This window comes from Beta vulgaris, chromosome 5 (genome assembly GCF_026745355.1).
Source record: "Beta vulgaris subsp. vulgaris cultivar EL10 chromosome 5, EL10.2, whole genome shotgun sequence".
NCBI lineage: Eukaryota > Viridiplantae > Streptophyta > Magnoliopsida > Caryophyllales > Amaranthaceae > Beta > Beta vulgaris.
The window spans coordinates 802,263-827,264 of NC_079206.1; the positions used below are offsets into that span (position 1 = coordinate 802,263).

The following is a 25,002-nucleotide window of genomic DNA, read 5'->3' on the forward strand; positions in this document are numbered from 1 at the left end:
AATTCAATTAGATGAATTTTTATTTGGTTACTGTATCTATGATAATTGTGAATTAGATTTGACAATATAGCATTATTTCTCATTAAATCATTTATTAATATATGTAAGTTTTATTGGTTTTACTTTACATTGTGTTTAAGATTAAACTTCTTTATTTGAGTTTTTGGGAGAGAATGCAATACTAATAGTAAGTTGTATAACAATTATCGATCAGTGATGAGATGTATTTAGGGATGCTTATCAAGCGAATTAGTCACAAGCTGACTTGTGCTTGACTCAACTCGTTAATGTATCGAGTCGAGCTATTTTTTTATCGGGTTTGAATTTCTCTAGATCGACTTGTTTCGAGTCGGGTTCGAGTTTCTTGTGAACTGATTAGTTTCTTATATTATTCGCATTTGGATGAGTCCAATTGGACCCTAACCGACCCGTAAGAAGACTAGCCTAGACTGTCATATGGCATGGCTTGAACCGGCCTGGAAGCGGACAACCAAAACAGGAACTCAAGGATTGGGCCATATAGATGTGTGAGGAAACCAGTCTGATCCTAGCCCTGGATTGGATCCTGAACCGCACTCAACGCTCAAGTGACCATTAACTGTAATCAAACCTGGACCAGCTTGCCAAACTGGTCGAAGATGCATAAACATACTACATCCTCGACCTAGTTATAAAAAACACTATTGTATGTGGACAATATCGAAAATTATTTATTGTAATTACTAGTGCGTATGCAATCAAAATTTTAGAAATCAAAACGCAATTTCATTTACAAAAAACAAATTCAACCGGTGAGTCAATCTGAACCGCTGGGTCAAATCTGAACCAGCCCATTCATACCCGAGCCATGAACAATATTGAATTGAGGACGAACAGGCTCAGGTTTTGGAAAAACCCAAACACGAATCTAAACCGAACCGGGCTGGTCAGCTAACTGGTCCAATTCAGGTTCATGTCGAGCTAAACCGGCCCTAACCATCTCGAAATGCAAGTATTCATTATTTTCTTTAAAAAGTAATATTTAATTTCTAATTTGAATAAATATCAAAATAAAAAAAATCATATATAATATCTCTTTGAAGTGCATAAAATGTACGAAGTACTAACACAATCAAGGGAGAAGATCATATGAATCTATAACATATATATAGAGACCATAAAAATAGGTGCACACAGTTCACTATAGTTATATTGCTTTAATTTCAAGCATTAGTTCATGGTAACATGTGAGGAGTGTCGAGTAAACATGAACTAAATCATACGCCATGAAATTTATAAGATTTTGTACCAAACGAGATTGCTATTATTGCCTGTGGGTGACATAAGATGCAACTAGAGTATCAGTAGTAAAAGTTTTTATTCTTACAAGGTGTATTTTCAAAATTTTAGTTTATATCCTATGAATAAAAGGGTCATCTTATTTAGTTATTCCTTTCAAAATTATTAAACAGTAACTAACCAAAAAAAACTGTAGAATTATTCCACAAGAAAAGATGAAATAGCCATCATAGAATAAAAGAATTGACATAGAGTGAGTTTGACTGTTTTTAAAAGATATGGTGCCAATAATCTCGTTGCTTTTTTTTTTTACCATTTTCGAGACTTCACGACAAGAAAAATTTCCTCTAAATTGCCGTCGCATAGCGTCACTCACTCGCAGGCCAATAATCTTATTACCTATACCATCCAGAATTCATAATTAAATTTTATGGTAATAATGCAGCAAATAAATAGTTACTCCATCTTATTAAGAACCGTAGAAAGCACGGACAATATTTGCCTAGAACTTTGGGGCAAAGAATCATCGAGGGCCATGTATGCTAAAGTAGATGCATACCAATTGAGTAAAATTGAATAAATAATACTCAGATTAACCATAGACCATGAAATTCTCCCCCCAAAAGGACCCCCTTGCTTCAGCAAAAAGCTAATTACACTTTAATTAATTAATGTACTTTTAATATGAAAGAAAAGGGGGATAAAAGTAGATTATTTGTTCTTAAAACAAAGAAAAGGAGAACAAAGAAATCCTTAATTTAAGCTTGGGTTTTGTGTTAATGTGCCACATGTGGTAAAGCGGCAAACTATTTTAGTGTACTCTTTTCCTTACGTCCATGTTAAAAATAAAGAGGCCATTTTTTTAATTCATATGAGTTACGAAGGTAATATAAAAAAAGAAAGAGGGATTCGAATATGTGACCTATCATTTACGGCATCTCAATCGTCACCATTAGACAAAAAAAATATCTTTGACTACTAAAGAGGTTGGCTTAATTAATTAGGATGATAGTCGACATACTTTAATATTATATTAAATATCTAGTAATTTTTAAGTTAAATAGTTTTTAAATATGGATTTGGCCGCATTCATTACAAGGAAAGTTAGTCCACTCATAAGACTAAGGAGTTTCCACCTTAAAATTAAATCATATGACGATGAGTAGAGTAGCCCCTTTGCATTATAAAGTGAACTCACCTCTCTTATTTTATTGATGTGAGACACTTACATGTGTAGTACGCTATACATTATAACTTCAACAATAGCACACAAAATTATCTGGTTTTAATGTTTAAAAAGTTGAAACATAAATTACTAAAACATAGTGAAAGTAGAAAAAAATTAATGGATAAAGTCGGATTATTAATGTTAAATATATGAAGACATACAAAATAGAAGTAGTGTAGTATATATAGCTCGCCAAGGAACAAGGTCGTAGCTAGAAAGTAGCATACCTAGTATTATAGGTTAATGCGCTAGCTTGAGTTACAAGTAGAAGTAGACCTACCTCTAACTTCTCTAAGAAATAAGAGGCGTGATTTAATGGGTTTTTTTTTCTTACATGTAGATAGATTAAAAAACTTCATGTTGGTGACATTTACTTGCATAATTAAACTTGAAATGAATAAAATAAAATCACATTTGCTAATAATATTTAGTTTCATATTTATACAAGTAAAAAATGCTTACTTTTTGTGTGAATTATAACCTTGAAAAAACAAAAAAAAAATGGAATTATGACTAATTTACAAGTATATATATGAATAAAGCTATGTTATAAAGACATTTTTTTTTAATATATTCCAATCTGTTTTGGTGTTTCCTCCGCATATGATTGTGCTAATTACGTGTGATGTGTCGAACTAGGTCGCTATTATTTGCAAACTTCCTAGCTAGGGGTAGTTGATTGTCATAGCTAGGCTAAAAGATTATATGTACTTGTCCTAAGTTAATCTAGTTATTATAGGCAATGCCTTTTAGTATTTCACTAGTTATTAGGCCCGGGCTATGCCCCGGGTAAGAAAATTTTCATTTATTAATATTGTACTTTGATATGATATCACTAAATACAACTTGGTCTAGTGGTTAAAACTTTAGTACATGAACTTGAGGTCATGGGATCAAAACCTATACCATGCAATTTCTAATTTTTTTATTGTACATGGATTTTTACATGAACTAAAACTCCCTAGGGAGAGCGCCACGTGGCACCGTTCCTGGTTTACGCACGCCTTTTAATATATTAGTATAGATTTTCCGTGTGCTAAACCAGCACCTTCTAGTATTAAGCATTAACTTACCATAAGGATTTGAAACGATGTAGATTAAGCAAGAAATCAACAACTATAGCAAACATTATATTGCGACTACTAATACATACTCCTTTCTGTTTCGGTATGGAGTAATTGTTAGGGAGTGAACCGGCATCCTTTGTAGATGTAAGTCGGTTTGGTGTCCTGCAAAACAAAGCACGTAAACTAACCTCGGGGGTTGATCCGAGGAACTCCCCTCCGATGGTTAAATCAACAATGAGTAATAACCGGTATATCTCAAGTAGAGTATACTAATATATGTGAACGTACCTTATGACTCAGATCAAGGGGTATGTATAGGAATCGATAATGTCCTTGTTAGGATATGACTCTCCTCCTATTGGTCGGATATGACGTTATTCTCTTTCAATACTTATTTTTAGGTCCGTAGGCACATTAGATAATAACTGGATCAAGTCCACTCCCATATGAGAATAGCCCAGGTTAGGAGTACCACCAAGGTAACCTCATAAAATCGGTATGACATAGCCAACGGTCCTTTAGCAAATACATTGTCCAGGACGTACGATCTTTAGCTATTCCTTAAAATCGGTATGGAACTTAACTAGCCCCCATACACTTTCGTTTTCTTTTATCATTGTTTCTATTTAGAACATTTATGTGAGATCGAATAGGTCAAAGTAGTAAGAATATTTGAAAATTGATGGGGTAGGTTAATAAGATTAGAGTAAACTGTAAAGTCTACTTAATACTTATCCTACACACAAAAAAGCATCCAACTCCACTCATTCATGATCCAAGAAAGCAAAACGTCGGCAATCTATTGAACATTTTTCTTGTTGTCATGGGATTTAAATGTGACAGATCTGTCCCACTCAAAGGCGTGTATTAATCAGCAGAAACAAATTAAGTAAGAACTAAGAAGTAGAGGGTTTGATTTGAGTTTTTGACACTTACTTGATGATGTTGACTTACTTGTACCCCGCATTAACTTCCTCCATAAACTCCAAAGTAACATACATTATGATGGAAATAAGACTTTGTTATACTTTTATTCTTTCAATTATAAGTTTTCTCTTTTTCTTAGCTTGGTATATGCCATGCACAAAATGAGAAATTTGCATTACTCTTGATTTGAAAGGAAAAGTTTAGCACTTGTTTCCTTATGTCTTTTGTTCAATATTTTATTCCTTCTTTTTATTGATCAATACTCTTTTTTTCCCTATATTTTGCTGTAAGAAGATAATTTACAACAAAATAACTAGAAGAACTATACAACTTAGATTGTTCATTCATTATAACAACCACCATGTTAATCCTTAGAGAAAAACTATGTTAATCCCATAACTTTACTTAAGGGTACGTTTTCTTTGCTTTCAAAAATTCAATTATTAGACAAAGACTATAACTCAATTTCATATACGGGTTATTATGCCTATGTCATTTGTATGTGTAATTTTCCAATTACTTTCGACGTCATTTTGAAGTTGCATGTGGTTTTACAATACGTTAATGTCTTTTCTAAAGCATTGTATATCATATTTATATGGTGTAGATGTCATTTTTCAAAACTTCAATGTTATTTTCATGAGATGTAATTTCATAATGTATTGAGGATAATTTATATGGTGTCAGTCTCCTTTTTCCTAAGACTATATATATATATGATGTCCTTTTTCAAGTTGTGTGATTTATGTATGATGTCATTTTATAATCTGTTGTGTATCAACTTTTTAGACTTTAAAGTACGGAAGATACAAATATATAATGCTATTAATAACACAAGAATTGAATCTCACATTCATTAGATACACGATCCAAGCTCAATCGTGCTCTTCTCCAAATAAAGGGGTTAGAAAATATGTAATAATTTATTAAAATGCCACCTTTAATGTGTAAGTTCTATTGACTATCAATCTAAGAATAATAGCAAACAATAATAGAATATCAAATAATAAAGCAGGAAAGAACACACCAGAACTTTTACGTGGAAACCCAAGAACTGGGAGAAAAACCACGAATCTGCACTAGGAATCGATGAATATTCAAGAAAGATTACAAAAAGCACTCAAGAACTCTCTCTATTGCTTTTTCTCTCTCTAATATGTGTTTAAAGATGAAGAATACATTAATCTCGTAATTAGGGCACCTATTTATACCCCCACTAAGCAAAACCGGAAAAAACGCGTCCTCGATAGGTGCGGGCGCACCATCCCGTGGTGCGGGCGCACCACCCTTTGGTGCGGGCGCACCAGGCCCCAGGTGCGGGCGCACCTGAGTCTTCTGCCGTCAGCTTCGTCAGTTCTTCGTAAAACATTCATAACTTTCTCGTTTCTCACGGAATTGAGCATATGACCTATCGTTGGAAAGCTCTCGGAACAAGCTATCACCTCCACTTTGAATCACTCAAAATCATTTTAGATTGAAAGATATGCCATTCAAAGTTAGTCTTATGCCCAGTATGACGTTTTCTTTCTACGCAACCTCATCTCCACACCCATACACCTCCATGAGCTCCATATACTACCATATACCCAACAATCTCCCACTTGGAGATAGGTGAAGTGAAGAAAACTTCATACCTTCATCATCCTCTCATTCATCTCAACTCCTACACACAACTCCCACTGCAAAAGCAATCTCGAGTCGTGTCCAACATGACTCATAAGATCCATGACATACATCAAGCATCCCATGACAACATCTCCTCTACACCAAGGAAAATAACATTGAAGTTTGCACCAACTCCAATCAAAAGACATCAAAATCTACACCGACTTTGATTCTTAATAACTAACCTCCAAATCATTGCACCATCACTCCATGAACCTACACACCCTCCTACCCCGGAGGTCGGATCACCTTAGAGACAAGTACAACCAAATGAAGATCCCTTCCTCTACAACTAAAGAAGATAATCACTTCCTCTCCAACCAAAGAAGCACATTGAGAAGTCTCATCAAACTTCAATAAAACCAATTACCACCTAAGCCAAAGAAGCTTCTCATTGTTCTAAAAGCAAACTCACATTGCTCCCACTCGAACAATACACCCTTTGTTCCACTTAGGATTTCCGGCACACATCATCTGTGTGCGTCTTCACCTTGTCGCTTACCGGTCAATTTGCCACCGGGATACCGCTTCACCACGGTTCTCATCCCTTGGCCCACTATCGATAGTTTTCCGACCAAACGACACCTTACATGAAGTTCTCATCCCAATCCCGGGCCTCTTCACTGTGCTCCCCATGGTGTAAAGTGTTCCACTTCTTGTCCCACGAGCTATGATCATTGCTCCCTTGACAATCTTCCAAGAACCACCATCAAACACAACCTTGTAACCCGATGTAGCAAGTTGGGCTACCGATATCAAGCTTTTCTTCAACCTTGGGATAACTTGACATTCTTCAACTCCAACGAGCCACCATGAGTGAGTTTCACACTCACATCACCTTTCCCCATGACTTCACTGCCTTGCCATCCGCAAGGTAGACCTTTTCAAGTTTTCCGGATTTGAAATTCCGAAACAACTCCTGCATGGTGAGGAATGATGAGAAGAACCCGAATCCAAGACCCATGATCCCGAGCACCCAACCAACTCTTCCTGATCATCCATGCTTACCATAAAGCATCGGAATCGTACTCAGAAATCAAGTTAGTTGATGCATCTTCTTCATCATCACTTTCTTGAACCTTCTTCTTCCCTTTCCCATTCTCTTTCCTAGGACAATCTCTCTTTAAATGTCCTTCATTACCACACCCCCAACAAGTAACACTAGCCCTGCCTTTTGTATGCTCCAGATGATTCTCCACTCTCCTTCCTTCGAATGCTCTCACTCAAAATCAGATCACGGACAACATCATAAACCAATTTCTCTTTACCAGAGGAATTACTAACAGCAGTTACAACAGTTTCCCAAGCAGTAGGTGAAGAGGACAACAAAATTATAGCTTTCACTTCATCCTCAAAGGCAATATTAACCGAAGATAACTGACTTATTAATGAATTAAATTCATTAATATGTTCAGCAGCAGAACTACCATTATTCATCTCTAAACCAAACAAACGGCGCATCAGATATACCTTATTCATTGCAGAGGGCTTTTCATACATATCTGACAGTGCTTTGATCAATCCAGCCGTTGTTTTGATATCCTTGACATTGAACGCCACAGTCCGAGCCAATGTCAAACGTACCACCGCTAGTGCCTGTCTGTCCAGTACTTTCCATGTAGCCTCCTCCATCTCAGCAGGCTTTTCAGACAAAGGTTGATACAGATTTTTCTGATATAAGATGTCCTCTATTTGCATCTTCCAATATCCAAAATCTGTCCCATCAAACTTCTCAATTCTAATCTTTGAATCCTCCATTGTTAATTATTCTAGATCTAGACAATAATCAAACCTAGCTCTTGATACCACTTGTAAGTTCTATTGACTATCAATCTAAGAATAATAGCAAACAATAATAGAATATCAAATAATAAAGCAGGAAAGAACACACCAGAACTTTTTACGTGGAAACCCAAGAACTGGGAGAAAAACCACGAATCTGCACTAGGAATCGATGAATATTCAAGAAAGATTACAAAAAGCACTCCAAGAACTCTCTCTATTGCTTTTTCTCTCTTTAATATGTGTTTAAAGATGAAGAATACATTAATCTCGTAATTAGGGCACCTATTTATACCCCCACTAAGCAAAACCGGAAAAAACGCGTCCTCGATAGGTGCGGGCGCACCAGCCTTTGGTGCGGGCGCACCAGGCCTCAGGTGCGGGCGCACCTGAGTCTTCTGCCGTTAGCTTCGTCAGTTTTCGTAAAACAGTCATAACTTTCTCGATTCTCATCGGAATTGGACATATGACCTATCGTTGGAAAGCTCTCGGAACAAGCTATCACCTCCACTTTGAATCACATCAAAATAATTTCTAGATTGAAAGATATGCCCATTCAAAGTTCGCCTTATGCCCAATATGACGTTTTCCCTTTACGCAACCTCATCTCCATACCCATACACCTTCATGAGCTCCATATACTACCGTATACCCAACATAATGACATTGGAGACTTGGAGTACTTTAAATTTCATGATTTAGATTTTTTTTTTTATCTTCTTTTCAAAAACTCGTGATAAGATGAAATTCCTCTAAATTACCTTCGCAGAGGCTCACTTATCCAGAGGCCCTTCATGATTTAGATTACATATACAATGACATAACCTTCTACTACGATTATTCAAGAGCAAATAGTGATGGCATTACTTGTCAGCCCTTTTAAAGACAAAAACAATGTTTAGATAAACTTGATCACGTGTATTAAGACTCCAAATCACGTGGGTCGTAAAAAAGCTTTAGGCATTTTGTGTTTTTATGTATTATCATTAGTCCAAATCAAAAGTCTTCTCGTAGAAGTAATATACTCTTTTTTTTTCCCCAAAATCCCAAGTGTCATGTTTGAAATGGTATTATCAAATAAATTCCCCGACGCAGATCGTCCACAGGACCACAATTTGCAAAATGAATCATTATATCTAAATTTGTGGTAGTTTTAGTCTCTCTACCGTCAAAATCCAACTTCTCGCTTTGGTTGACATGTTATTAAGAAGCATATGTTTATTTTATTATATTTTTGAATTACTACTCTAGTTTTGTATATATATATATTATTTCGGTATGGAATAAGTGTTATGGGAGTGGACTGATATCCTTCCACTACGTAAGTCGGTTTGATGTCCTGCAAGAAAGAACACGTAAATTAATCTCACGGGGTTGATCCGAGGAACGCCCCTCCGATGCCTAAGTTAGTATAGGGTAATGGCTGGTATATCTCAAGTAGAGTATCTTAGTATGTGTATACGTACCTTATGACTAAAATCATGGGTATTTATAGGAGCCGGCAGTGTCTTGATTAAGATAGGACACTGCTCCTATTGGTTGGATACAATTTTATCCTCTCCAATACTTATGTTTAAGCCCATAGGCACATTTGAGTGAGTATTAGATCAGATCCAGGCCCATCTGAGGATGACCCAAGTTAGGAGAACACCGTTAAGATATCCCTACAAGACCGGCATGACATACTCAACGACCTTCATACGTATGAGCCGATCATAACGTGTATATATATATGCAATATCAAGTAGAATTTTATTTATTTGTCGCACTTGATTTATTGCGGATTCACTTGCAAACGATAATTATAATGACAAACACACAAAATCTTAATATTGATAGAATAGGGGTGATCTAATTGAGAAATCGTTTATCTGTTATGATCCTTTACAAAGATCATTTGCCTCCATTATATTATGTCAAGTACTATAGCCTATATGTTCTTGTAAACCCAATTTTTTCATATAAACTAAAAGTCCATCCTCCCTTGACTTCTACTAAAAGCTCCATATATGCATGATCCTAACTTTCACTACCTTAATTACATGCATATCATTTGGCCGATGTCTCATGTCTCATGTCTCATGTCTCATGACCATACTTAACAAATTCTCTCTTATCTTATATATTCTCAATATCTAATTACAATTCTAACTTGGCCTTATTATTGATATCTTTATGCCAAATTTTGTACCTTAAGGAATCCTAGACCCCATCTCAACATATACATCTTTGCTAACCCCATTTTGATAATAGATTATTCTCATGTGTCCAACAAGGTAACACCTCGGGCCATATAATAATGTCGGTCTAACAATCGTCTTCCAACTTAACCTTAATGTAGGGCATAGGCCCGATGTCACACAACGTCCTAATTGCTCCTAGATCTCAATATGAGTCCTCTTGATTGTATGTTGTGCAACACATCTTAGACAATATCTTTATACCTTTATAAAAGATTTTTTTCGCTAATTCTTCTAATAAAAAAGATCTATTGGCGACTTCTTCCTTTCTGTAACTTTAGATGGCCGCTCTAATAGAAAAGGTTAAATAGCTTCAATCAATCCGAAGTCAAGGAATTTCTATTTTTGATTGACTATTTCCTTTACGCTTATAAAATAGGACTCTATTAAACATTCATTCTTTCTTCTTTTATACTCAAATGTCCAAAAGTAAACCAACCCCCTAAAGTACTACGAAAAACACAATCAGATTTCAAGGTAGTTTTTATGATCAAGTTATCTCAAAAATAAATATATATTTTTTGTGAATTAATGAAACATATCATATATATGTTCTAGGATTAAATTGTTTATTGAAATTAAAAACCTCAATACATATGTAAAAATTAGTTCGATATAAACATCTGACATACATACTTCATGTCTTCATCTATCCCATATTAATCGACACAATTTGACCGATATGTACAACATTGTATGAGATTTATGAGTGTAGATCGAATAATGTTTTATTATATTTGGGTTTTCCATGAACGAAGTATATCAATTAATATGGGACAGATAAAAAAACATAGAGAATATGTCGTTATGTAAGCTGTTTTAGTCATCCAAAACGTCAAGCATAAGCAAAAATTCTTAGTATAAAGGGAGCTAGCTAGGCTGCTAGGGTTAGCTCGTCCACATGCATAAACCAAAGGAAAAACAAATCTAATTAGGCACAAAACGAAAGTAGTATAGTAAGAAATTACAAGTTACAATCAAGGTGCACCATCAAATCCATGTTTGAGTAGTACACAACAGTCAACAAATTAAATAAACAAGATTGTTAGGCATGTATCGCACAAATGAGGGTCACTTTTACACCACCTCCAGTTGGGAAACAACTCATTTTTGGAGGAGTAATTAAAGTCCCCACCTTACTATTAGTAAGTCATAACATACTTTTATTTTCTTTTGCTTAGGTAAACAAATTTCTTTTGGTTTGCCCCCACTATATATCATTTCAATCTAAATCAAAATAATAACTTCTTATGTCTCTCCAACCGAACATGTGCACGCCCATAACACATTTTAATACCATGTCTTTTTGATTGAAAATCTTTCTAAGTGGAATTTCTACTTGTTCAATTATGCGCATCTTTAGACCCTGTGAATGAAGTAAGGTTCTCTACTTCTCTTGATATAACCTTTTATAATTTGGGATCGAATATCATCTACAACATGTTTCTATATCATTACTTTTAGCTTGTAGTAGAAGTTGGTGAGAGGTCACTAATTTTAGACTTTAGATTGTAATCAATCCATGGACCATTAGTAGCTCGAAATATATAACGCGATTATAAAACAAGACATTTGATTGAAACTTTTCATTTCTCATCATTAGAATCAAAATATACTCCTAATTAGAGGTGTAAATGACACGAGACAATTCTCGAGCTACTCGAGATCGGCTCGATCAAAGTTCGATTCGAGAGAGCTCGACTCGAAATGTTGGCGAGTCGGATTGAGCAACTTGATACTCGACTCGAAAACTATTGACAAGCTCGAATAATACGCAATTAATATCAATAGCAAAATACCTAAATTCGACATATTTCTACCTTAGGTTGCTTTTAATTAACATAAGTCACTTGCAAGCTACTCGAAATCTACTCGACGAAAGTTCGACTCGATCAAAACTCGACTCAAGTGAGCTTGACAACTCAAGCTCGACTCGAAATGCTAACAAGTTGAGTCGAGCTAGCTCAATCGAACTCGACTAACATCATTTACACTCCTACTCCTAATGGAGTTCAGAAATCGCCCTAGCTCATATACGGTTAGTTTTTTTTTACCAAGGAGAAAAAAACTAGAAGGACGACTATCTCAAGGGCCAGCCTAAACTAGTTCATATACTAGTTAAAAGGTATGAAAATCATGTTTCCTAGAGGAATCACTAGGAACTTTTACATATGAAAAAAGAGAGAGGCAATGAATTGTCACTCCAATCACTACCACCGTCATCCAAGACCAGAAAGTCGCATTCATATTGAAGTCATCAAATCCTAATGATTCAGCCTAACCATTTCATTTTGTTCACCAAATCTTGTAGCTTATCTATCCCTTTAATTTTTCATTGGAATTTATGTCGAATAATTTGAAAATATAGCTCTAGATGCGCCTAATTTATAAATAACTGCATAACATAAAACATCCTGGTATAAGGATTCGAATCACATTCTTCTACGTACCTTTAACTTGATGTTCCATTCCATTTTTAATTTCCACGGGTTGTTAATTTTCTTCCTCTTTAAACGTAAGTGCTCGTTTGGTGTGCGTTAATATGTTACTCCCTCCGTTTCAAAATATAAGGCACACACGATATTCGAGGTCAAACTTTGACCATCAATTGCTTTCAATATATGTGGATGGAAAATTTTAAAAAATAATGTTATTATAGTCTTTTTCAAGACGAATCAAATGGTATAATTTTTAGGAAAATGATATACATAGCCCGGGCTATGTATAAGGTGCTTAAAATGGAAATAAAATATTGAATCAAGCATTTATTACCTCAGTTGATGTGAAAATGTGTCTTGAATTCTTAATTTGTTTCCATTTAAAGAAATGTATTTAATGCTTATATGTAGCCCTAAGGGCTACATATAACATTACCCTAATTTTTAAATATCATATTATGGGAGATATTTGTGGTCAGTAAATTTTCGTAAAGCGCGAATGCCTTATATTTTGAAACGGAGGGAATATAATGGTAGTAATAAAAATATAGATATCAGTTCAAAAAATATATATACATAGATAACACCTCTTTTTATCACTATTTTATAACCATTTATTACTCCCTTTGTCTCATAATATATTGCTTGTTTCTTTTTTACACGGTCTCCAAGTTAAACATTTGACCTTTGATATCTTCAATTCCTTATTAATAATAAAAAATTGATATTATAAAACTACACAATGAGACGAATCTAACAAGATTCTACATTAATATTATTATTTAAAGATGGTATGAAATGGTAACGAGAATATAAAAGAAAAACACACGTTTCGCATGATGTATCAATACACGTCATTGAGCCATGAACATGTTTTTCCAAAAAACAAAATTTTCTGATCCATATGAGCCATAAAGGTGGTACACAGTACAAAGAAGGGGAGGGGGAATTCAAACTTTTGACCTATTGTTCACATCACCTCAATCTTAACCACTAGACCAACTGGCTAAGACATCCTTGGTATGTTTTTCCAAAATTATCATTACTCCTTAATCCTTATCACTACAAAAAAAAAAAAAAAAAAAAAAGCCACAAAAGTAATCCAAACTTCCCATATTCGAGATTGGAGTAAAAATTTAATTCTACATCCTTATCATATTGGCCTAATTTCCTTCTCTTGAAAACGATTTTCTCCCAAGTGAAAATAAGTTGATTGATTATTAACTAAAGCAAAAGGAATCAAGCTTGACCAACTTTTCACTTCAATTAGCTTGATTGGAGATATATAATTATTTGTGATCTTAACTTTTTGTATAGTAGTAATCTCCAATGATTATGTAAATTTGGCACTTATAATCTCCAATAATGATGCGATAGTGGTATAGTTGACACCCTAATCATACCATAGTAGTCGTTAATCAAATCAGCAAATCTATGACCATTATTTGCCAAATCCCACACAGATTATAAAAAGCTTATTACTTTCCAAACTATTACTATTCCCTTGACTTCTTAGTTCTTACTTGTTTACATTATTACACTTCACATAGTATCAACAATGAAATTGATGTGATTTAACGTCAATAATATAACTATATAAATTGATGTGATTTAACGTCAATAATATAACTATATAAGGATACTTCACACCCAAGTAGCAACAATAAATATTACTTCCTTCGTCTTTTTTAGTTGCTACATTTACTTTTAACACACAGAAATATATGGGGACCATTACAAAATAGAGCAATAAAGCATAAAATGCTTGTCATTTTGTGTTATGAATGCAAAAATAATGGTATAAAGGTAAATAATACGTAGGTACCACATACTTTATAGAAATAATTGGCAAATGTAGCAACTACATGTCTAAATAGTAAAATATAACAACTAAAAAAATTTAGAAATTGCATAATGTAGGGTTTGATCCCAAGACCTCAAGTACATATACTAATGTCTTAACCACTAGGCTAAGCTGTATTTAGTGTTATTATTATAAAGTATTATGTTAATAAATGAATTTTTTTTCTTACCCGGAGCATAGTCCGGGCCTAATAACTAGTTCAAAATAAAAACTCGAGACATTGCTCGAACTACCTACTAATTTTAAGGTGTTTTTTTTTTTTGAAGATTTGGCTTAATGTCATAAAAAAAAAAAATTTGAAATAGGAGAGCATAAAGCAAATTCTTCTATTAATAATGAAAGGTGGCATTGAATTCAAAGTTGCTTTTAGTACTTTAAAGAAGTCATCCGTTAGCTGAAATAGTACAAGAAATGAACGGCATTAGATCTAGAAGTGACATTAAAGGATTGTTTCAGAAATGTTCTCGGGGACCAATTATGGTGCTGGAAAATAGTCCACTGCTAACATGTTCTGCTACTATAACTATATGAGACTTAAATCTTCTGTGCCAAATTTAAGACTTTTCCTTTCTTATCATCTACTACTATTACCACCATATACTAATTGCGACTGATTGCACGCTTAGCAGTTAGCACGAAGATTTCAAATGTGCTTGACTTCCACTGTTTCGTCACATAAAATACACGCAGGTTTAGAGTTTAGACTTTTAGAGGAAAACTAATTTTTGTCCCGGACCATAAGCTGCGGATGATTTAATGACGTGCATTTGAAATCTTCAAAAATAGAAATATATGTCTTTTGAGCATTGTAGTGTAATTGGTTAGTGCATTAGTATAACAAATGAGAGGTCATGTGTTTGAATCTTGAAACACATATTTTTATGGTCTAATATCTCATTTGATTGTGTGGAAGATGGGAGAGTGCATTTGACAGCATGACATTTATTTGTCTTGAGTTTTAGATGTATATATAGATTTAAAAACTTTGCATTAATTGTTTTAATAGATTAAAATATTATCTATTAGCATACATTGACTGTCGATTTTATTAATAGTCTAATGTGTGCTCATGACTCATGAACATATGTTGATCTATAGACTATAAATATAAATAGTTTTTGTGTTCTGGCAATTCCTCACATGCTTATGCTACGTTTAATAAGATCATATGGTCTTATATTTTCATAGGGTTAGCTGTATCAGGCTTGGCTTTGCTATACTTAATTAAGACGTAATTTGCCATTTGATGGTGATTTTTTTTTTTCTAAAAATATGATATAAGGTAGTTACTTAAGAAAAAACATCCTAAGATGGTCATTTGAAAAAAAAATCGAGTTTATAAGATTGTTATCTATCATTAGTCATTACATAACTTATCTCAATAATAAGATCTTATTCTCTTCAACTTTTTTTTTTTTTTTTGAATTTTTCCTTATTTTCTCTAAACTTTTTTTATATTGTCTGAACTTCTTTTATTTTTTCTAATTTTTTTTTAAACTTTTGTTAACTTTTCTAAACTATCCTTACTTCGTCTAAACTTTTCTTATTTTTTTCAACCAAAAATAAGTTGAAGAAAACCGATCTTTCATTCAAATGTCTTCAAGTTCACGGGCAATGAGCAATTAACAAGAGCAGAAGAAGTGAGGATAGGTTCAAGGTTTCAAGTAATAAACCTAGTCAACACAATAAAAAGTTTGACCAAAACATATGTAAATGACAGAGGTGGGCAGTGAGTGAGTGAGTCACATTAAATTGGGCTTTTGCAGACTGAAACAGATCTAAAGATTAACTGTGGTCCAAGGTTAGGTCCTAATCATGGGGGGCCTCAGTCTCTCAATCTCAGACTGGTCCTGAAAAGCACACACACGCTTCAACTTCAGTTTCAGTTTCAGCAGCCCAAAGCATCAATTTGTAGGTGTATCATGTGTGTATTTTTAATCAGTGTTACTCCGACACCTTCATTTACCTCAAAAATAAGATGTCGTGTCGTATCATACAGACACGATACTTTACTTGGATACTTCATTTTAAACTAAAAACTTGACTGTTTTCTACAAAAAAAGCTAAGTCGGACACTTGGACACCCGTATCAGAGTAGACACTCAATTCGTGTCCAAGTAACATAGTTTTTAATATAATTATAAGCTCAGTGTATTTGATCCAAGTTTTTTGAATCTTAAGAGTACAGTACTCCAGTCCTTACTGTTTCAGCTTCACTGTCAAATTGATTCAGAGCTCTGGATTTTTTTCATGACAGTCAATTTTTGGGGTCTCCAATCTTACTCTACACCACAATAACCCAAATAAGTATCTACAATTGAGACAAATGCATAAGCTTCCTGCTATACACAGATACACTCATCATATCCTAATGTTTTGTGGGGTTAAAGTATGTAAAGTCCCCAAAATTTACTAATAGTACATACATAGTTACATACCCATCCTACAGACTTTTGTAGCGGAGCCCGAGTAACATAGCAAACACGCATTTCATCGTCTTAGTAGGCATTATCTAGGTCAAAACCATGAAAAAGTTTCAGACAAGGTTTATATTTCAACACCTGATAATGAACTAGTGTACCAAATCACAATATTTATGGTAGAAGAAACAGTACATTCTTAAAGAAAGGTCAGTTCAGCAACCCTAATTATGCAGGTGAGATTGGCTCCTTGAAGCCGATATCAGAGTAGCATAACAATGGTTCACTTCATAATCTTAGTAACTAAACAATAAATCCTTAATGCATCCCAGTACAAAGACAGACCAGCAATTGGTCCAAGTTCACAGAAGCACAGCAATAAAAAGACACTGTGAAACATATGAAAGACATAGCTTAACTCATGAATAATGAATTGACAACAACTGGACCACCAAGCATCAACAAATAATTGTACCACCATAAACAGAACACGCTTGTGTCAAAAGCGATTGTATGTGGATTGTGAATGTCACCTAAGATATGGCCATGGTGAAGACACGAAGTCATATGATACGTCGTCCTACATTCGATGTAAAATTGTGATTCTAAATCGTAAGTTGAGTTTGTAATGCCAGTGACTACATTCTAAATTTCTAACTGTTTTACTGCAATTCTACACTGTTAACTATTCCTAATGCTTGACTAGAAACACAAGAGCTTTTCAATAATTCTCTAGCACCAGCAGACAAATCAGCACCATGAAGCTACAAACACTTGAAGCTCAAATTTCTCCATTCTCCAAAGTTTTAGAACTTTTTCCACACCAGATGACAAGCTCTATATAGTCCTAAACATATACTTCCTTCACCATTACAATCATCATCCCTTGGTTCTAAAATCTGCTCATTATCGTCCAAAACTTTACCAACTAATTCAAATGACGAGTGCATATATGCTATATGTTCCCACAACTAAATCATAATCAATTAAATTAGATCCGAGAGGACTATGAGAGCCCTCTTGTGTAACCGCTACCAAGATTCAGTCAAATAATGGTGACTCAAAAGGAGTAGCAATCGTTTTTGTGGAGTCTTGAATACTTAATGTCAATTGTACATCTAACAAAAACAAATGTCATACGAGGTACTCAAATGTAGAAATTGAACAATCATAAACAATAGAACAAATGTTTATGATTCCATTATAAAATTTCCGACTTCATACAGCCTTGATAAATAATAATAATAATAATAAGCCAAAATTGACATCAACACCCTAAACTATAGCTTGAGTACATCCAAAACCACCAACTATGACTAGTAGTGTAAACACCACCAACTACGGGATAGGATGCAGACATGCAGTTCCACCCACTTGAATATAAAAATTTTTCTTTATAAATTTTGGATTTTGAAATTTGTTCTTTATAGAACGGATCACTTGATCCCAATAAAACTTATCAAAATGTTTTTAAATCTGCTAAATTCTGGATCCGCCACTGATACGTCTTACCACCAACTACCAACAACAAAATGGGGTGGAGTCTCTACTATAAAACCCACGGTCTTCGACAACATATTAGGCTTCCGGCCTCATTTATGGTACGAAATACACCCCACTCCACAGTTAGTGATGTTTAGGCTACAATTCCTAGTTGGTAGTGTTGGGTGCACACGAGCTATAATTCAAGTGGTGAGAGGCTAATTTTGCCTAATAACAATAATGTGATTAACAGTCAAATAACTGTAATCTAAATTGAAAAGCACAAAAATCGATGAATAAAGAAGGCATTAAAAATCCCAACAAAAGCACCAAAAACAACATCCAAAACAAAATGTCGTCCCAACAAAACCCTAGAAATAGAAGTAAGCGCAGCCCAAACCCAACCCAAAACAAAAAAAACCGCAACAATCTCACCTGAATCACGACCACCAATCCAACGGTCAATAACACTCCGATGAAAAATCTTCAAATGATGAATCCCTTGATCAACGGCTGAGATAGAGAGAGAGAAAATAGAAGCAATAAAGAAGACTCTAGAAGCATGACCACTAGGAAAAGACCAATGGTCAACGGGGAGAGTGGACCCCATAACAGGATTATACATAGGACGACGACGTTTTATAAGGTGTTTGAGGATTCCGATGAATAGAATGTCGGAGATGAGACCTAAGAGGAGAGAGAGAGAGAAAGAGTAAAGAGTGGGAGAGTGGAGTGAGATTGGAGAAAGGAGGAGAGAGATTGAGAGAGGAAACCATAGACGACCATCGCCGGTGATTTCGAGGAGTTTAAGGGTGGCGCGTGGGATTATTGGTTGGAATAATGAGTGGATGTTGTGGGAAAGTGTGGTGTCTAGGGTTAATATGTGGTGGAGAATTGATGGTTGTGGTGGTGGTGGTGGTTTTTTGGGGTTAGTCATGGTGGAGATTTTGAGAGGGAGATTTCGGTTGGTTTGGAGTGAATATTTTAGGAAGTTTAGTTTAGTTTCCTCCTTTTTTTTTAGTTCTTGTTTCTATTCTGGACGTCAAATTTTACAAACTTTAATCAAATACTCTCTCCGATGATTATTAGTTTACTCTTTTGTTTTTTCATAGAGTTTTAAGGAAACGACAAATTTTACCGACTTTAATCAAATACTCCTTTCGGCCTTTATTTGTTTACCCTTTTTTTTGCAGAGAGTTTTAAGAGAAATAATATTGTGGGTCATAGAAAGAAAGAGAAATATTATTTTATTTTTTTTTTGATGGGAATTATTATTTTACATTAAAGTTGAATGTATGTGTGATGAAAAGCTAGTGGTCTTATTCCTAAAATAGAAACAAAAAAATGGGTAAACTAATAAGGGACATCCCAAAAAAATACGGGTAAACTAATAAAGAACTAAGAGAGTATTTCATTATTGTATAAAAAAAACATATTATCTTGTTAAATTTGTCTCAATATATATTAATAATATCAATTTTTTTATATTTATGAGTACGAAATAGAAAATATTGTAGATCAAAAGTATATATGGGCGATGGTGGAAGAATGAGCCTAATTGTAGTTGGAATGACATGGGTCGGATTTGGAAAGTTAAGATTCTAGTATTTGTGTAGGAATGAGCCCAATTGTTTCTGTGTGTGTGCGTCTTGGGTTTGTTTGGAGTGGGTTTTTTTTTTTTTCTATATTATGTGAATCTATGATCCAGGCTTGAAGCCCACAATGGGGATTTTGGTAGTCATTTTGATTTATGATACAAATTTTGTTATCAGGATGCTATCAAACTAAAAGAGCCCAATGGACAATGGTGATAATTGGAGTGGCTTAAGTTGCACAATTTCGAGTTCGAGAATAGGTATGGTCATGAGATAATAAGATAATGAGATGATGAAATAGATATTAAGACTATTTTTTGGGACTGAATTAATGAAAATTAAGTTGCACAATTGCCCTATCGGCTATCGCATCTGAAGCTCATACAAATAAATCCGGCCGGGGTTAGTGGATTAGACACTTTGAGAGTAAGGGTCTAAAGGGGGATGGTAAGGTAAATCCCTACTGTCAAAGTGCTCCTGGTGGACATTAAACTCCAACGTCAAGATTGGTAGGCGCAATCCTAATTACTAGGTCAAACACTCCAATGTCAAGATTGGTAGCATAATCCTAATTACTAGGTCAAACATAGCTTGGTAATTCTGGTCTAATGATACCATGGGTAAATGTCGTAAATCTAATGTTAAGGTGATAGAAGTATGCTATAATTTTATATCATGCTATACGATACTGTTGGACACATATGCTAATATCAGCTATGGTTTATCATTCCTCGTGTGCTTTTTGAAATTGAAACATTGAGGCAAATTTGAGCATATGCTCCTATAGTTCTATTTAGTTGATTGACCCAGCTGTAATATGGACTAAGATGATTTGTTATCATCCAGGCCCACATGGCCATATTTCAATGTTGGATAAGCTAAGTTATATCTAATTGGGTTAGCTCAGCCCACTCAATTTTTAAATCAGGTCCAAAAATTTTGATAGTACAAAGGATCAAATTAGGCTTAAATTATAATTTCAAACTCTCGACAAGGAATTTCGCTACCTGGAGATCGTTATAGTTACGGCCACCGTTCACCGGGCTTCGGTCGTCGGCTCCCCTGTCATCAGGTCACCAACTTCCTTAACCTTCCGGCATTGGGCAGGCGTCAGCCCCTATATATGGTCTTACGACTTTGCGGAGACCTGTATTTTTGGTAAACAGTCGTCTGGGCCTGGTCACTTCAACCCCCTTTGTGAGGGGGCACCCCTTCTCCCGAAGTTATGGGGCAATTTTGCAGAGTTCAACTTTTGTATCCCTGTTTGTGAGCCACATCTCATGAGAATTACAGTATACATAAAATGATTTTATGATTATTCATAAAATGGTGTTCCAAGTTCTAAAATGGTTTCATGATTATTCATAAAATGGTATTCCATAGTTAAAATTTGAGTAAAACATTTTTGCTTGATAATTTTTTTTGGATAAATATGGATGACATTATGAAATAAAAAATATTTAAATCTAAGATAACACATAAATTGAAATAAGATTGTATCTAACGCTATTTCCGATCTTATTTTACATCAGGCTCAAGACAAATAATCAAATATACTATTGTCATGACAAATATAACATTACAACCCATCCACAAATATTACGAAATTAAAACTTTGGACTTGGAGGACCTAGCTGAAAGAAGAGATGAAGCTCCAAATTCCAAAGCATCACTTTCCTAACAGGTATATCCAAAACTTTGGACCACTGAAAATGCTTTGATTGCGTTTCATTCACCAAGATCTGAGCAACATAATTTTAGAGACATTGACAATATACTGCAAATACAAACCCAAACTAACAAAAAAAAAGGGGACAACATCGATCAGATTCACATGATGTATGGTTTTTGTGAACAGTAGCAGTCCAAGTTATGACTTATGGTCAGTTGTACCTCTGATTCCTTTGTAAAAATATTAATTTTGGCTACATTTCTATCTTTTTGTTAGTGATTTTTGCATCACTTCACTTGTGTCTGCTATGCTATCTCTTTCATCTCACACATTATTGCCAAAAAGAGCCATTTATTGCTACCTTTCTGCTCTTTCTTCAACATCTTTATTTACCATCATGTGTTTAATGCTTTTCCATTTCATTAATTTATTACCTCCATTTTTTTTTTGAAAATAATTTTTATAATTAATCAAATTCAATAAAGTATAAAAGAAGATGATCGAAATTATGGATAATTAGGACCGTCTCATAAAATTAGGGGCCATGTGCTAAAATAAATTATAAAGATTAAATTTTTGGTGAATAGAAGAGAAGGAAGAGTTATAAATGAGAGTTTTTGGACGATAAGAGAAGCAGAAAAATACCAAATAGAAATTAATATCCTTCTATTTGTAATTAGATTTAGTTTTTTTTTTTTCTTTGAACGGACAACTAATAGAATTGGACCCTTATATTTCGGGGCCTATGCAGTTGCTCACCCTAAACATGGCCTTAGCCGTCTCTGTGAATAATCAAGTTTAATAAGAGGAAGAAAACAGATGCATGTTGTTCCGCAATAATTCTAACTATAATTTAATTTAGTAATTTTTTTTGGCTTCTCACATGATATCAAGTGAAAATAAAGTAACTTGATCAAGTGCTAAACTTGTGTTTTTTTCAACATTTTCTCTTCTTCCGTTTCTCTTACCTCTCCCCTCCTCTCCGCTCAAAAGTATCTAGCCCACTCATTCGAGCGGATTGACCTGCGAAAGATTATGAGCCGATAGAGCTCTTCATTTTACAAAAGTAAAAAGAAGAATAACATATTACGTGTATTATATCTGAGATGTATGTTTATATATTATTTAGTTAATCAGTAACCTCATACTGCCTAATTATAGTGAGACATACTAAATGTCTAAAATGTAGTTAGGTAACTAAATTTCCATGTTTTCTTAATGATGTTACAAGATCAATAATTTTATGAGCTTGGACTTCTGTTGTTGACATAAAAACATCTCTTTCCATATATTTGGAAACAAATTAAAGCATACGGGTTTGCCAGTTCTTTGTCCATAAACCCGCAAAATCTCAAAAGTTTTTTCTTTTTCTAGAGAAATTCTCTTGTTTAGGACTCATAAAACGAGAAATGGAAAATGTAACAATTAAATAGAGTCGGATAGGGTATCATAAACAACTAAACAAGGCAAAAATGAAGGAATATGTGTGAGAATCTGACTCTAATTTGTGGTAACAGGTAAAGTATTGATGAGAATAGTTAACTCCATGGCTGTCGTAGTAGTAATCGGTCAACATCAACTAAGTAAGGTCTGACACCTGACGCAGTGAGACTGAGGATAATATTACATTTATATTATATGAGCATTCTAATACTCCTCTTAAGTTTTTTGGGAATTTAGAAGTTAGAACTACATTGATTGCAGTTAGATATCGAATTCAATAATCTGTTGCAATTTGGGCATGCAGAACTAACCAAATTCGCCATAATTAATCAATCTGAAAAAGAAGCTTAATGCTTAATCTTGAAGTAAATGTCACAATTTTGTTTCTGCATTATGAAGTTTGAAGGAAGCTAAGCCATGCAACAGTTATTATGCAACTGCCCGTATAACTACTATGGCCTATGGCGTCAAATCCGATAATTCATGAAATGGGACGATGATTCTGATAAATTAGAGAGAGATGTTGTATTATCGTGTCCCATTAACTACAATTACATTACTTATATACAGAAGATAACATAAAATTAACCTAATAAATTTAACCTAATGGGTCTTGCCCGTAGATATAGACATATGGCCCAATATCCTCTAACACCCTCCCGCAATTGTAACGGCAATAAAACGAACGTTACAATTGGACAAATAACAATAAAAAAACACCACTAAAAATAAAATCGAACTCAAATTCTTCAATTCTTAAAATCTTCAAATTTTCAATTCTTTAATTCTTCAATGAACAAACCTCGTCTCAAGGTACAAGGAGAACCCATAAACCGTGTCTCACGACAAATGGAGAACCAAAACATGTCTCATAATCTGTTTTGAAACAGATCTGAAATTGAGACCAAAGAATCAATTTTGGTGAAAGTTGTGATAGAATGATCATCATCACATAAACAAAAGAACAAATTTTCGATGGAATAAACATCATCGATATTTTTAAAAAGAAACTAATCTGTTTTGAAACAGATTTGAAATGAAGATTAAATGAAACAATACCACTAAAATGGTGCTTTTTTCAGATTCATTTTGAAGAGATGAATAAAATGAAGTAATAATAACACACCTTAATAAAAATAAACGAACATCAATATTTTAATTAATCCATTAGAAGTCTCGCATGAGACAAAATAATGAAGATGAAAAAGACATAACAAATCACGCATTACTTGTACTTAGTGTTTTTTTTTTTGGAGAAAAAAAAATTATTAAGAAGATCAGAGATAAAAGCACAACAGAAGAGCACTGCGGAAATATCCTGCCGGTGGGGTTAATTAATCAACCACCACCCACCGGCGCGAGAAAGAAGAAAATAAAATAAAATTGAGAGGAACCCTAGATCTTAGGCTCCGATACCATGATAAATTAGAGAGATGTATTATTGTGCCCCCTTTAACTACAATTACATTACTTATATATAAAACATAACATAAACTTAACCTAATAAATTTAACCTAATGGGCCTTCCCCGTAGATATAGACCTATGGTCCAATATCCTCTAACAGATTCCGTTTCAATGTAATGGTCTATGTTGCTCGAACTCAAGTATTCATGTCCAACTTTGCAACTCGGCTCGGCTATTGTGTGGAAATTTTATACTAAGTGTAACTATTCCATCAATGTTCGAATATCGAGCATCCGACACGGGTACTTAAGGTGAAATGAAGAGTCTGAATTGGTCAGGATTATTGTAAATTTGCTTGTTGGACTTTGATTTATACTTCATCTCTTAAAACCTTTATAGAAATAGTTGCACCATTTGCATAGTGTTTACTATTCACATCTTATATTTTGAATGTCTATGATGATTTATATTCTAGAAAAAACAGTCATATAAGAT

At 34.3% G+C, this 25,002-nt stretch overlaps 1 protein-coding gene across 1 annotated transcript; it reads right to left on the reverse strand.

Annotated features, from left to right (window-relative positions):
* Positions 1-16,787: 16,787 nt before the first annotated feature.
* LOC104892043 (probable lipid phosphate phosphatase beta) lies at positions 16,788-19,421 on the reverse strand. Its single transcript, XM_010677859.4, has 2 exons — positions 18,827-19,421; positions 16,788-17,001 (listed from the first exon to the last, which is right to left on the reverse strand). Exons 1-2 carry the CDS (start codon positions 19,326-19,328, stop codon positions 16,988-16,990), a joined length of 516 nt encoding a protein of 171 aa, XP_010676161.1. The 5' UTR covers positions 19,329-19,421; the 3' UTR covers positions 16,788-16,987.
* Positions 19,422-25,002: the final 5,581 nt, after the last annotated feature.

Bases quoted from the DNA above. Each gene is read 5' to 3' on its own strand.
- LOC104892043 (XM_010677859.4), bottom strand. From the start codon at position 19,328: ATGACTAACCCCAAAAAACCACCACCACCACCACAACCATCAATTCTC.